The 16375-nt window shown below is 43.6% G+C and overlaps 1 protein-coding gene across 2 annotated transcripts in view; it reads left to right on the forward strand.

Moving 5' to 3' along the window:
- CFAP61 (cilia and flagella associated protein 61) overlaps nucleotides 1-16375 on the forward strand; it is a 208535-nt gene that overhangs the window by 155423 nt on the left and 36737 nt on the right. For both annotated transcript variants that reach the window (XM_019544070.1, XM_019544071.1), the window contains 3 exons: nucleotides 8993-9320; nucleotides 10568-10659; nucleotides 13026-13231. In XM_019544070.1, the coding sequence (XP_019399615.1) occupies nucleotides 8993-9320; nucleotides 10568-10659; nucleotides 13026-13231 (626 nt within the window). The remainder of the gene's footprint in view (nucleotides 1-8992; nucleotides 9321-10567; nucleotides 10660-13025; nucleotides 13232-16375) is intronic.

The following is a 16375-nucleotide window of genomic DNA, read 5'->3' on the forward strand; positions in this document are numbered from 1 at the left end:
TGTTCAGCAAGTAGAAGAAGACAGTTCAGGAGGGTTCTTGCAGTGATCTTTCCTTTGGTGGACATCAGTGTGATCCCTCTGTCATTTCCACAGTCAGACTTGTCTTCTTTCTTGAAGATTGTCACAATCATGGCATCCCTGATGTCATCTGGAATTTCCTCATCATTCAAATCCTTAAGATGAGGGCATGGCACTATGATATGAGCTCCTCTCCCCCCGCTTGAAGATTTTGAAGGGATTCCATCAGCTCCAGCTGCCTTGTTATTCTTCATCTGTTTGATGGTGTTCCTCACCACATCAAGTGTTGAAGGGATTCCAAGATCATCTCTGACTGGGTGTTGCCGGATGGAGTTAAGAACACTCTCATCAATAACAGAGTCTCCATTGAAAAGATGTTTGAAATACTCCTTCCAATGGGTGTTGATGGCTCCCCTTTCTTTGATGAGGTCTCCTCCATCTTTAGGTCTCAAAGGGGTTGGTCCCTTAGTGCTCAGACCACAGATGGCTTTGGTGGCACTGAAGAAACTGCACATATCATGAATGTCAGCAAGATGGTGAATCTCTTTCACCTTGTCTTCCCAGCATTTGTTCTTCATATCATGGGTCTTCCTTTGGATCTCTGCCTTGGCTTGTAGGAGATTCAGTTTCTTTTGCTTGGAGTTGTTGTCATTCTGCCAAGCCCAAAGATCTTGTGCTTAAGAGTCAATCAACTCTTGGATCTCACAGTCGTTCCTGTCAAACCAGTGTTGATGTTTCCTGGTAGAGAATCCAAGTGTCTCTTCACAGTCACTGATGATGATGGACTTGAAGGCAGACCTGCTGACATTCTCCCACTGTTGTTGATTGAAATCTGCCAGTTTTTCATTGAGGCACCCGTTAAAGAGGTCTCACTTTTGGGTCCTTGAGTCCTTCAACGTTGATCTTCCATTGGGATTGCTTCTGCCGCAGCCATCATTTGGGAGCTCATTTGAGTGACATAACTGAGCAAATGAGCGGTGATCAATCCAGCAGTCATCAGCTCCTAGCATAGCTCGGGTGTTGTAGACATCTTTGCGATCCTGGGCACAAACAATGATGTAGGCAATCAGGTACCAATGCTTAGATTGCAGGTGTTGCCATGATGCCTTGTGCCTGTTTTTCTGGTAGAATAGAGTGTTAGCGATGGTGAGTCCATATTCTGTGCATTTGGTCAAGAGGAGGATGCCACTGATCTTTCCTATTCCTTCCTTGTCGATGGTTCCATTCCAGAGGTTTGAGTTCTTCCCAAATCTGACGTTGAAATCCCTGAGAAGAATAAGTCTGTGTCCCTCTGGAATGTCATAAGAGACTTGGTCAAGGTTGGTGTAAAATTCCTCCTTGACTTCATCGACGGCATCAAGAATTGGGGCATACGCATAGATGACAGTGGCATATGGGCTCCCCATCAGTTTAAGATAGAGGGTCATGTGGCACTCATTAATTCTGATAGGGAACTCATTGAGTTGATTTATAGGTTCATTCCTGATGGGAGAACCAGCTCCACGAAGCTGGTGTTCTCCTTCCTGTTTACCCTTCCAGAAGAAAGTATAGCCACTTTCATGTTCTTCTTGAGCTGCCCATCTCCTGCTCACCAGGTCTTTCTCAGTGCAGCAATATCAGTGTTGTGTTGCCTGGGTTCTTGAACCATGATTGCTATGCAGCACTCTTCATGTTCACTGTTAGCCTGGTCCATGAGAGTCCTGATGTTCCAGGTCCTAAAACTGAAAGTTTATCTTCATTGATTTTGACCCCTAGACATGGTCATCCAGTCAGGAAGAAGGTAGACCTCCCCATGTGGGGTGAGCAGAGCGGATCTGGAAATTGGCTGCTGAGTCTCAATTACAGCTGCCAAATTTCACTCCTGTCCTTGTCCAAGTGCTAGACAACCTGCTTGTAACTGCCACCTCATGCCAGTTTATGAATAGGAGCTTCTAGACTTCAGAATTCTGCTCCCATCATCACTAGCTGGTCACCAACGGGCTTGAAAAAATGTGCTGGAGAAGCCATTTTCATGGAAGATGCCTGTGCATGATTTCTTTTATCACGGAGAAGCTGTTGCACATCAGCTTCCACATGAGTCTTGACAGAATGGGACCATAATCTAATGGCAAGGAGGACAAGACAACTGGGGATCTTATTCTGCTGTAACCTTCTTCTGCCTTTGCAGCTGTTGAGATTCTAACATATTTTGCCTGCTGCACTGTAGATGACTTTTAGACCCATGGCTGGGGACTGAGCAGGCTTATTATAGCGGTGACCGGTACTCACCATGTCACAGCACCATCAAAAGATCTATGTGGCTTCTCAGGAGGGAAAGCATTGCCATCTGCTGTCCTCACTACATCCTGGTGGTGCTGCCACTGCTTGGTCCATGACTGCTTATTTGTCAGTTACCCCTGCTTATTTCACAGCTAACTTCCTTGAAGGTCATCCCTCTATCCACCACCTGTGGATGTACTGGGTAGCAGTACAGCTCTCCTGCCAGACACTAATATACTCAGACCCAACAGATTGTTCTAGTTTAATGCTAAATTGTCAAAGTTACAGGATTGAGACTCTCCTCTTCAGTGCACCCTTCAGGATCAAACCTGACTTCCTTCATTTTTGTCAAGAGTGGAACACCATAGCTCAGTTATTCTTGGCTTGAATCTGGGGGTGGAACTTCATTTATTTTCCATATTAATGCCACAGACCCAGTGGCACCTGTAACCCCTTTTCCTCCAGAGGCCCATGACTAATGGCTGAATGAAGTGTCTCAAAAATAGCTTTTTCAAATCATAGCATTTTTATTTACCCAAAGGTACATAGGAGGCATAGAAAAGGGCTAAAACAACAAAGTGCATTAGTCCTCATCTAAACATAATTCTTTTCTCAGTTCTGCTGTTTCCTTGCAAGTTTTGGGTTAGCTCCTCTCAGACTTCTCAGACCCCTCTCTTGGCCCCTCAGATAGCCCCTATAGCTCCTCTCAGACTTCTCAGATCCCTCAGATAGCCCCTATAGCATTCCCTCTGTCAAATTGCCACCTCCAGCCACTTCTACATGTTCAACTACCCTTCCTCCTGGAGGCTTAAGTGATTTAATATCCCCTTGATCCTAAGTTTGGTCCTTGGAAGAGTACATCTTATTAGCTTAGTGGAAACAGTTCATGTTCCCCAGTTTACAGTTTTCCCATTGATACCTTGAGGTGTATAATCTCTATCATTGTGTTTCAGTTCTTATTTCCCCTTTAAGAATGTCCTTTGGTTTAACTCTGTGCTGTCAGGTAGGATAATATCAAACAGCTAAACAGAAGTGTCTGTGATATTCATGGACAATAACACCAGCTTCTTCCTCATTCTTCTAAAAAGGTTTGAACACCTGGAACATCTCTGGACCTACACGTATTGACTCAGTCCTGGGCTTATGAGCAGTGTTGTAGGATGTGACAAATTATTTGATGAAGCACAGTGCCCACTATATTGGACATTAATGTTCTCACAACAGCCTGAGTCATCTGAATCAGATGTCAAGGTTTTGTACAGTAACCACACCAGCTTAGCTGGCATATTACTTGCCTAAAGAAATCCAACAACTGCAGAAATAGCATTAGACCCACATATCCTTCCAGGTTGCATCAAAGGGCTCTCGGATCTGTTTAGAATTGGACCTTTGGTTCTGCACCTATTGCTTTAGTCCTAGACTATACTCTATTATGGTGCATGGATGACCTTGAACTTTTGTTCTTTGTTTGGGCATAGTAGGCATCTGCTTCAAGCACAGATAAGTTAGAGTGTTCTCATATTTTTTAAACTTACCCTAACCCAAGTACTGAGATAGTGACTGCACCCAAGGGGAAATTCCTTAAACTTGTGTAACTGTGCGATGAGGTTAAGAATACTGATTCCACAGAATTGGCTGTCTGTAGTGCTGCTCCTTGCCCGTTGCACGTGAAGATTTCCCCTTACAAGGTGGTGTGAACATAACATCACTCATTATGAAACAAATTCTGTAACAAACTGTCATACAACTTCAAAGTGCCATGAGAACCCATGAAAGGCTTTTCTTTTAAATCAGTTTCACAAAAAAGGGAGGGAGAGAAAGCAAACCTTGCTATCTTGGCTTCTTCTGGCAGAGGTCAAAGCATTCATATCAATAGCTAGATTTCAGTCCATAGGTAAATTATTTAAGGATGAAATTGGGTAATAACTTTATTCAGGCCATATCTGTAGCTTTCATGATGCTGCCAATGAAGGGAAGTTTTGTTGATGCTGTTTCATCCTGGGTCACTGATATCTCAGCTCATTCAAAATACAGAATGTAATTGTTACATGTGTTTATCAGGGAATGTCTGTCTCATCTGTTTTATTGTCTATGGTAATATTTCTCGATGGTAAACCAGAACATTCTTCTTCATAGATTTCATAGACATTAGGGGCTGTAAGGAACCTTGAGAGATCTTCGGGTCCAGCCCCCACTTCCCCTCCATAGGCAGGAAGTCAGCTGGGATCAAAGACTCCAGCAAGAAATATATCCACCTGTTCTTGTTCAGTCTTTTTAAAAGTTGTAGGGAAAAGCTACCCTGAAACTGATTTGTCCAGTTTGCAAGACTCTCCTGTTGACCAGAAACAGAGACTCATCTGCCAGAAAAACAAATATCTTGTGTCTGAGCGTGCATTTATGCCAACTTAAATTTGTTGCACAAAGAGTTACTGTGCAGTAAGTGGTATTAGGTCAGCATCTACACATGCAGGCATTAAAGTACATTAATGCTGAGTGTGGACTGACTTGGGACTAAAGTCAGTCCCAAGTCAGTCTGCACACAGTGTTACTGCATAGTAAGGTATCTACATGTGCATTACTGCACAGTAACTAGCCAGGTGTACATTTGCTACCTGCATGATGCAGGTATCAAATTTACACTCAAATTAGCATAAGTCACCATATTTACTGCACAATATGGGTGTTCATGTGTAGACATGTGCCCATACTGCGCAGCAATTTTGGTTACTGAATAATAAATGTGCACATGTAGATGTGCCTATTATGTATTATATAAATAGAGCATTCCCAGATGTAATCTGAATCCTTTTCATAAGGTCAGACATTGCTTAGACTAGGGCATGAACCTGAATGGGCTCCTTTATTGCTGAGAATACATCTTGTCTCCAGTTCTGCTAAAGAGATCACTTATGAGTTGAGCAAGACCCAACTTCATTGACACACTCACTTTTCCTTAAAGCGGAATTGGGAATTTCTTTGTGAGTTTATTTTTACTCCAATGGTTTGGTGACCAACCTATGGTAGGGATGCCACAAATGGCATGGGCAGCATAAGTGTGTGGCATGTGGCAGACTGAGGAGAGGACAGGGAACACAGTGACATAAGGCAGGAAGCAGAAAGTGAAGGAGAAAATCAGTCAGAGAGCAAGGAGAAAATCAGTCAGCATGGGGGAGGAAGCAGAAAGCAGAGCAGCAGATTGGGAAGGGGACTGGATCGGAGTGACACTTAGGGGAAGGTGTGGCACTTATTTATGACACACTTGCCAAAAGGTTGACCCTCACTGGTTTAGTATATATGTCTGCAAATCGGTTGAGACTTGGGCAAGATGTTAAAGTAGCAGATCAAGATGTTGAAAATGGCAGTTTTGTTCCAATATCATACATCAGATCTTGCATTGTTTTCCAAATTACACAACCTGTCTCTTCCACTTCCACTTTCTCAGTGTAGTCCTATATTGACTACGTTGGCAACCTGACTTCCAGATTGTAGCACAGTTGATGAGATTTTTTTGCTGTATTGAAAAGCAGTAGTTTTTGAACAATTCAGCTCCCTGTTACTTTTGGCATTGTCATCTGTTACACTTCAAACATTCAGAATTAGGTTCTGAATTCATCCAAGTCACATGGGTTGTTATTTCAGCTTGTAACCTCATATGTTCAAGGTAGGAGTCATCATCACTGACCTTGCAATACCCTAGCTGTCAAAATGATGAATCTGTCTACTGTTGGGGTTACCTGAGCTTCTCAGGGTGGTATTTCCTCTCGTGTCTGTACCTCTATAGATTTGGTGTTGGAGTCTTGTTTCTCAAAGCTCTTGAGACCTTTCCTTGTTAGTGGTCAGAACATACCCAATAACATACACCTGAGAAAAGGCCACAAGGCCAATTGTAAATTATTATGGTTTAACTTCCATTTACCACAGCATAGAGAAGACATACAAAACAGTTGCAGCAGGTTCAGCTGAACCTGCAGTAAATTATCCTCCTCCCCTTTTTAATAAGTACACTTGTTTCATCTCTCCACGCTTTAGTCTTCCTTTTGTCCAATAAAAGAAGGTTAATTGTCCAGTATCTTATTCTCCAAATGTTTTTTTTTACCTGTGAAAGGTTCCTTTCCCTATTGAATTCCCACCAAAAAGAAATTGAAGGGAGTTTGAGGCTGTTCATCTTTTTGGATCTTTGAAATTTGCTGTGGGAAAGAGCAGCAAGTGGCCCGGTAGACACAGTTTGCTCAAAACACCCTGGTATCAGCATTGCTATCTCTCACAAGGATGAATATTCAGTGCAGAGGGTATATGTTATACCATCAGTACAGATGGTATATATTCTATACCATCACAGGGCCAGCATGTACCAATAAGTACATGAAACAGAGAGCTTTGGTATATCCCCCATGCTGCTCTGAAGGTGGCTACATTATTTTGAGGTTCAGTGGAGTGGGATGAGGTGTCTCCCTACAGTTTGTTGTCTTTGACAAAATAAACATGCCTGGAGGAACAATCAATAACTTATTTGTAAATTATTGTCTTATTGTTTAAAATTAACAACTTCCCAAACCCAAAAATATATTGAACTGCTGCATCCTTATTGCAGTATGAAAAGAATGCCTGTGGTTTTCCTAAATACATACTGCCACACACTTACATACTAAAAACTTCAGTTATAAGAACATAGGAATTGCCAGCCTGGATCAGACCTGAGATTCCTCTAATCCAGAGACTCACCATGGCCCCAGAGACAGTTTGCTGAAAACAGATGTGGACAGGTGTGAAATAACCTTTCCTATCACATCTCAACCTGTTTTCTAAGAGCATTTGGTTTTCAGCCCAAAAGCTTGATGGTTAATATTCCTTTATAATTTTCATCATCATTCTGGTTCTTCATATACATAACCAATCCCTTTATGACTCTTGCTGAGCTCTTGGCTTCAGCAACTTCCATTGGCATGAGTTCCACAGTCTAATTAGACTTTGAATAAAAAATGTTTCCTTTTATCAATTTTGAATTAGCTACTTTTTAATTTCATTGCATGTTCCTTTGTTCTTGTCCTGCAAAGATATTAAGTTTAGAAAGAGAAGCAAACCTTGTAAAAGAAAGAGCACATGGCATACAATAAAGGAAACTTAATAGAAAGATGGTGTCATTCTATTTCTGTGGAAAAATCTTTTACTTGACCAGTTTATCTTATCATTTAATTGTCTTCCTTTACTAATAAGTGTTTGAAGTCATTCCAAATGTTGGTTCATTGAAAAATAGAAAATTATTAGATTTGTAATGTATAAAAATGAATCTGGCAACTATGGTAGGATAGATTTCTTGTAAATATTAACCACAGCAGTACAAAAATACTTGGAAAATGCAATATTTTTTCTAAGACACAACATTGTGTTACATTCTCTCAGTACTGTGTTTTTCAGTTTGGTTTATACATTTGAAAAAAGGAATTTGCATTATATGTCATATCTTTATAATGTCATAGGAACAATATGTACATACTTTCAGGATATTTAAGATACTAAATATTAGATCATTAGTATTTAAATAAATGATATCTAGTTAACCAAAATTAATAGAATTCATAATATTCATAGTGAAATAAACCTGGCTCTAGGTCTGTTTAAATAATTCTCAATATTGGTTGTTATAATTTAAAAGTGGGCACATCTACACATGGTGACTTAAGGTGCATTAGCCATTTTCAAGACACATTAAGGGCATGTGTGTGCCCTTAATGCACCTTAAAATGGCAATTTTAGGCTAATCATGCCTAAATTCAATACCTGCACGTATCAAATTTAGGTGTGATTAGTTAAGGCACTCTAACCCATGTGTAGATGCCATAAGGCGCTTTAACACTATCTGACAGAGCTGGCCAGAGCTGAGCTGACGGGGCCTCACACTGCTGCTGGACGCTGCCAAGAAGACACACCAGGTTCTGTTCTGCAAGGCGCAGATGCTGGAGCTGGAGTGGCAGTTCTGGCAGCACCAGTCCCTGTCGGTATGCAGTAAGTCAGCAGAGGGGGCAGAAGGCATGAGGGTGGGGACTCAGCTCTCTCCTTGGCCCACCTAATCCAGCCCTTGGCCAAGCCCCCACCCAGCCTGGCCCTTGTGCTTTGACAGGAACCCTCATGTCTTCTGTCCCCTCTGCCAACTTAGCACACACAGACAGGAACTGCTGCTGCCAGAACCACTGCTCCAGGTCCAGCATCTACACTTTGCAGAACACCACCCACCATATCTTCTTGGCAGCACCTAGCAGCAGCATGTGGCTCCATGGGTTTGGCTCTAGCCTGCTCTCATCTGACACTGAGGAGGCAAAAACAAAGGGAAGGGGTTAGGGCTGGGGGTGGGGCCAGGGCCAGGCCAACCACATCTGGGAGGACTGGAGGCTCCCACCCCCTTGGCCGTCGCTGGGCTACACTGCCTGGCTACGCTGCCATGGGCTTCTGGGAGCTGTCCAGGGTGCTGACCAGGGCAGGCTGTCCAGCCAGCTGCATTAAGGTGCCTCATGGCATCCACGTGTAGACATGCGTCTAAATCACCTTAATGTGCCTTATGCTAAGACACATTAAGTTTAGGTATGTGTAAATTAATGCATAGACATGCTCAGTATGTACAAATAGTGTGTACAAAATAAATTACAGTTCAAAATGAGCCAGAGGACTCATAATAGACAACGAGCAATGTTTATAACCTATACTTACTACATATTTTTAGGCATTCCTTAACTTTTCCCACAAGGGAGTGGATTATGAAACCTTCAAGGCAATTAACGAGGCATGTCTTGTTTATGATGGAAGACTTGTGATTGATACCAATTTCCATACTAATGACATTACTATCAGAGCTGCTGGTCCTTTAACCAAGTTCTCAAATATATATTATGCAAATGAATGGACACATAGCAATTTCAGTTCAAAAGAGATTGGCTTCCAGCTTGCTGCATCTATATTGAATCTCTTTGATCCAACTCTGGAGCCAGTTTCTGAGCCACCAGATGATATGGATAGACTCATCCCAATGTACAAGGGATGTAAAATTCAAGGTAGGTCAAAACAGTATTTGTCAATCACATTTCTATGCTTTCTTCTGCTATATCTTCTACTGTAGTATAAAATAGCATGGCAGGAATTGTATGAACAATTGTTTTCTGAGTAAGTAAGTGCTGCTTGACAAATTGCTTATCTGTACTAGATTTTATGCTGTATGTGTGAGCTGATGGGTTCTTACAGCATGTTTAATGTAATCCCATTAATAATTAGACATGTGTGGAAAGACTCCTTATCCTCACACTTTGTCACAAGCATGAAGCTTGACCTTTATTCATCTCATTTGCTTCTTCATTCTTTACCTCTCTCTGGAGAAGCACTTCTTGATGATAAAGGCTGTGTGACATGTAGTTCAACAAGACCATTTATACTTTGCTTTAATAACGTGCTGCTTTTTTAGCCTATGGCACTCAAAAGCTTCACCTTTCTCAACCTTATAGTCTACACCTTTTCTTGATTGGAATTTCATATCAATGATGTAATGGTTAGCACTGAGATAGTTAGCAACTAATAGTTACCAAAAAAGAAAAACTTCACCTGGTTTTGTGTGATATCCAAAATAAAGCTCATCTGAACACAATTGGATGCCTGACATTTTTTGGGGCCAGCTTGTCAAAAGCTTCTTACGATTGATGAACCACCCAAAATAGGTATGTGAAATTCAACCCTGCACAAAGGGTCAGCACCAGAAGGCAAATCTGCATTAAGATGTGTGCAGCCCTTGTGTTAAACCTATGCATGGTGATGATGTCACCCAATGTGTACAGGGTATTGGGCCCATAAAGTACACTGGTATGTGCAGATAGGATAATTGAAATGCACACAGATGCATACTCAGACACATTGTTCTGCTGGTCCACGAATTGGGCATGCTCTTCAAGATGCTATTGAAAATGTATTTCTAAACATTTACCATCCCTATGGTGTTTTTAGCTGTCATCCTCTTCTTAGTAATTACCAAAAGAAATACTAGAAAATAAGGAAAAGTGGACCAGATTGTATTCTCAGCTGCATTATTATAAATACAGATTAATTCCACTGAAATCAAGTGATTTATTCCAGTTTAACATCATTATAACTATGATTAGAATTGGCACTATTTGTACCAAAATGCACAAAAATATAAAAATATGGATATATGGAAGTCCAGCAAAAATTTAACAAGATTTTTATCCATTCTCTAAGGAGTTGTTTAGTAAGCAGCATATGGCTGAATAAATTTTAATTTTTTTATTTATACTAGGAGGTGTTCTTCCAGGAGGTTATAATTATTTGTATATTTCCAAACCAGGAATCCCTACACGTTTGGATGTGCAAATTACACAACCAAATTATGTAAGTATGCTTATTGTTTTCTTATTCAGGATATCATGAAACTACATGTTGACGCACTGTGGATAACATTCTCTTTTTCTCTGACCACTTAAGCGGCCATTTTTTCTTATTTACAAAGCATTTTAGGTACTTGAACACCTAAATTCTGTTGCTGGACACATTGTTCTATGTAAATGTATAGCTGTAGTTGTGCAGACTGGCAACAAGTTGAGAGAGGGTGAGACCACCTTCCCTCTTTTCCCCTGGGTAACTGAGGTACTCACTTGGGAAACTCAAGGTCCTGGATTCTAAGCCCTACTTGCACAGAGTGGGGTTTGAATTTGGGTCTCTTCTACTTCTCAGCACAGCACCATAACCACCACACCACAGGTCAGCCATTATCCAAGGCCTTCTCCCATGTTCCTTTTGAAGCTGGCCCCTGGGAGGGATGAGAGGGAGGTATGTGGGAGATAGGTCAGACCAGGAGGAAGGCATAGTGATGTGTATGCTCCCTGCCAAGGGAGGGAGCCCTGGATTGTAGCCTGGGCCTTTGTCCCCTCCTAGGCAGAAGCTTCCCCCTGTATTTTCTCCCACATCTTTTTTCCCCAGGGACTTTATTAATGGATCAGCTTCAAAAAGAGATATATTGAATTCATGAACTATTTAACAATTATATTTTTGTTTTTACAATCTATAAGAGTAATTATAGTCTCTTTACGCAATTTTACCTAGTGGAGGATTCTGACATACTACATTTTTATTCTGTCCCCCTCATTATGGTACTAAAGCACTTCCTAGATTTACAGACCCAAAGCCTCAGCTTGTATTCACTAGTGTATTTTTTTTTGAGGTCAGTGGACTTCCCTTATTCACACCAGTTGAGGATCTGGCCTTTAAAGAGTACATGTAAAGCTATACATACTGATTTCTCTCTCTTCCTTTGGCAGAAGATTCTTGTTTTGTATATTTTAATTTGCTTGATTTTTTTCTGAGAAATGAGCTTGCAGATCAGTCCTTTAAAATGTCAAGAGCAGGCTGGCTGGGTGAATTCAGCACTAGACTTGGACTCAGAACCTGTTTCTGTTCCCGCTCTGCCCCTGACCTCTTACATGTATCCTTCACCTTTCTGTTTCCCCCTGTTTTCTCTTCAGTCTGTTTTATACATGTGGATGCTCTTCAGTATCAGGACTGTTTCTTACTATGCTTGTAGAGATCCTGACAAAATGGGATCCCATCTGTAAGTTATTACTGCAATGCTAACTAGTTACAAAATAATCACTTTGGATGTTGAACGAACAGGCAAAAAATAATACTGCTTTTTAAGCCTCATGTTTCAGTAGGGTGGCCAGATGTTTCACAGGTAGTTTTTAAGTGTTCCAGTTTTTTTAAATGTGTTGCTAAGTTACAGCAGGCTTTGTTATTTCCACAGCCTCAGCTGATACATTTTGCAAACATTACAGCAACATTTCCCCACCAATTTCCCTTAGGCTTATTCTGTACTGAATGCCTGTTCGGTTTTAAAGTTGTCAAAACCAGTCTAGCAGTAATTCCCAACTAAGTTTCATTCACATGTATAAGATTTGAGGCCTTGTTCTTAATTAAATCATAGACAGATGAAAGTTTATTAACTATCTAGCTTTCCCTTATCACAAGTATAAGACTCTACTCTGTGTCCATTGACAATCCACTCTCTTCAGAGCAACCTATGGTACTACAAGAAAACATCTCATTTATAGACAATACCAAATACTTAGTTCCTCCTTGTCTTGTTTTAAGAAGCTTGCCAGCAACCCAGGATCCCAGAGAGCCTAGCATCAGTATTCTCAGATCTCAGGCTGCAGATGCTCCTGGAACTTGAAAGGCTTAGAAACCTCTTGAGCCTGTCTGGCTCACTGAGATGCTTCCCTAAGGGCAGGGAAGCTATGGAGAGCTTTCTGTTGCCCCCTGTCTGGTGAGCATGCTTTTGTCATGCTTCAGTTAGGGAGTTTGGAATGGGAGGCTGTTCAGAGTGCTTTATTTTTTTGTTATGCTATGAACTTTGTAGCTTGACAAAAATATCTTCCAGAGGCCTTGAACTGATGCTGTGTGTCAGGGGCATGCAACCCCTGGCACAGGTGCCAGAGTATGGCACTCAAAGGCATTTTGCTTGGCATGCATAGCTGGGGCAGATGGTGGGGAAGGCCTGGGTGTTGTGCTGCCACAACAAGGATCAGGCCCCTTGTGACTCCCCAACCATCCGGCCCTGGCACACTAACACCTTACAAGTTGAGGTTGCAGGTGTTTTTGGCACTCTGTCCAAAAATGTTCCAACCATGGCTATATGTATTCCAAGTAGAAAGTTCTCTCCAGCACAGGTTTCTTCATATTTATAGTATATTTTGTTCCAGGGTATGGAAATTATAACCGGAGAAGCAATACGTGGGAATTACTTCAGGATACACATCAACCAATACGGCATGGTAGAAACCATTACCTGCTTTTCGAAGAAGCCCTTCCCTGTCTCCAACTATATATGTTTGTTTGGACAGCATGAGCGTGTTCTTAACAATCTTTGTTCTCGCTGGAAAGAGGGATTGATTTCTGACCTCTACAGGTAGGATGTGTTCAGTTTTGTATTCAGTCTGTTTTTTACTAAAATTTACTGTTTCCTCTAATTAAATTATGTATAATACCTTAAAATGAGGACTATAATGTGTGTGTGTGTATGTGTAGATAGATAGATAGATACATCAGATCTATCTATATCTTTATGAAAGTAAGGAAAGTCATCCATTGTTTTTCAACAGGAAAAATTTGTCACAGGTTGAGCTGTGTTCCCAAGAGTTTATTTTAGAGTAGTGGTAGCTTTTCTATTATTAAGATTGCAACCAACTTGCATTTAAAATCAGTGTTTTAACAGGGCTGTAACTTGGAAAATTCAGTTAGCCTGAAAAACAGCAGACTTACTCTGTAAAAATACTCTTCTTTCCCTTTGGAGTAAGTCTTAAAATCCAGTAGATTTATAAAGTTGCTAAACACTGTAAGCCATGAGTTTTTGGGTTTGGATTCAGTGATGATACTCTTGTGCTGAAGTGGCTACCTGATTAGTGGCTGATGAAATTAATTCATGTGACTTCCCCCTTATACGCTATGACAGGTAAGTAAGTGACAACCACTGGGAATTCTTTTAATTTTGAATTAATGTTCCAGTTGGCAAACAAAGTCAGGACTCTTTTTATATACTTGATGGAAACAACCCAGGCCAGGTCCAGGATTTCCCCTCCCATCCTGGTTCACATGAGTGTTTCCCTATAAAGCTGGTCTTCTTCTACCTGTGGTAAGACATGAGCAAGTCTTCTGCACAGGAGGTTCAAAATAAAGACCAGTTCCAGTGTTCCCTCAAATAATAGGAGACACTAAACCCACTTTTGGGGAAGAAGCATGGTTTTACTGTTTAAGATTTCTTATATGTGATGATGACCTCTCAGAGCAGGGGTAAGCAATTATTTTGGGCAGAGAGCCACTCTTGGCAAGCTGTTGAGGGCTGCGTGGGTAGCCCTGTCCCTTGACAGGTGCCCCGTTTCTTGGTCACCATCTCCAGACTGGAAAGTCCTGCCCCTGACTTTTGCCATCTTAAGTCCCTCCTCTTGCCCCTGGAAGTATTCCTTTGGGGAAGAGGGTTTGCCCTCTTAGGGGGAAAAAAACATTATATACTAAACATCAAACACCCATAATAATATATTTTAATTTAATTAAAAATATATATTTTTGTCCTGATTTGTGTGTGTTTGTGTTGTATATGTAGAAGTGATTGCATAATAGCTCAAAATTCAGTCTTACTCGTATACTGTGTGGGGTGTGCAGTGGTGTTGGGGGGGTCCGAGTGGGTGGGTGTGGGGTTTGTGGGGAGCTGTGGGTGTGTGGGAATGGGGGTTTGTGGGGATGTGTGTGTGGGTATCGGAACCACATGGTGCAAAGCAGCCAGGAAGGTGCGGAAAGCATCAGTGGAGAGCAAGGGAAGTGGAATTGAGCCGTGTCCCAGGGCCAGCACCAACGAGGCCCATAGCAGGGTAGTTAGAGCATGGGGCATGGGCTGGCAGGGGTCCATGGAGCTGGGCTGGGCTGCCTTCAGGGAAAGAGAAGAGGTGGCTGATGTCTTAGCGGCTTAGGGCTGGTTGCGGTGCACCTTGGCTTCCCATGTGAGGTGGAGCCGCCCTTGCGCCCCCCCCTCCCCAGGGACCACTGGCATAGTTGTGGCAGCCACGGGGCTTGGCAGTGGCGGAGGAGGAGGAAGTGGGATCAGCCATCACTGCCTTCTCCTTGTTGGCATGCTCGTGGCAGCAGCCGCCACCACTGTGGTACTCCTGCCATGCGTGACTGCCATGCTTCGCCCCCCACATGACTGCTCCTGCATCCTCACACTTACTACTGCAGCTGCCACTCCTGCAGCCATTGTCACTGCTGTTCCTGGCTGCCACGGGCACCTTGGCCTGCTGGAGGGACAACACTGGGCACAAGCAGCCGTGGGGTAAGTGATGCTCAGGCTCACATCAGGGGCGTGGCAGCAACCACCTATCACTGCAGCAGCCGCTGCATGGGGAGATGGAGCATGGCCGCTCCTGAAAGTGGCACCACAAGCACAGCAACAAGCAGAAGGTGGTGGCGGCAGCCAAGTCTGCCTCATCTTCCAGTTCCGCTGTGGCTGCCACAACCACACTGGCAGCCCCAAGGTGCACCGCAAGGGCTGCTCCACCTCGCTGCTGCAGTGGCAGGCTGCTGCCACTGGCCAGTGAAGCCAAGTTGCTCCCACCACTGCCGCTCCTGCTGCCGCACACCTGCTCTGAGCCCGAGCACTGCGGCCACTTGTGCTTGGCGCTGTCCGCACATCAGGCCGAGGCACCCGTGGTAGCCAGGAACAGCAGTGACAGTGGCTGCAAGAGTGGCTGTGGAGCCAGTGGCAACAGCCATGTGGGGAGGTGGAGTATGGCAGCCAGGTGTGGTAGGAGCACTGTGGCATCAGTGGCCACTCCTACAAGTGGCACCACGAGCACTGCTGCAGACTTGGCGACAAGGAGAAGGTGGCAGTGGTCAAGCAGTGGTCCTCCTCCTCCTCCCCTTCCACTGCAACTGCCAAGCCCCACAACCACCACAACCATGCCGACGGACCCAAGGGGCGCTGCAAGGGTCGCTCTGCCTCATGCAGCAAGAAGAAGCTGGAGGCCAAGGCACACCACAGCCAGCCTAAAGCCACCAAAGCCATCAGCAAACTCCCCTCTCTCCCTGCTGGCAGCCCAGCCCGGCTCCATGGACCCCTGCCAGCTCCTGCCACCCTGCTCTGGGCCCCACCAGCACCGGCCCTGGAGTACTGGCACAGGCCCCACGCTCTGCTCACTTCCACTCCCCCTGCTTCCCATCGCCTCTTTCCCCACTTTCCTGCCTACCTGCTGGCTGCTCTGCACCATGTGGATTCCAGCTTCTTGGCCGGACTGTGGGACTCAGCAGAAGCCGGCCCACCCCTGAGGACTGGGGTATTGTCCCAGTCCTCCCCTGCCTCCCTGTCCCCTACTCTTACCTGAATTTCCCATGCTGGCACAGGCATGAACAGCCCCATGGTCCCAGGCCAGAAGCCCCTGCTAGGCAGGAGGTTCTGGTTGGCGGGGTCAGGGCCAGATGGGCCTTGCTGTTACAGGAGCCTGCTGTGGCTTCCCGTGGGTCCTACTGCCTCTGCCTTCTGTCATCTTTAACAGGAGTCAGGGGC

The sequence above is a fragment of the Crocodylus porosus genome, unplaced genomic scaffold (assembly GCF_001723895.1).
Source record: "Crocodylus porosus isolate Cpor-Errol unplaced genomic scaffold, CroPor_comp1, whole genome shotgun sequence".
In the NCBI taxonomy this organism is placed as follows: domain Eukaryota; kingdom Metazoa; phylum Chordata; order Crocodylia; family Crocodylidae; genus Crocodylus; species Crocodylus porosus.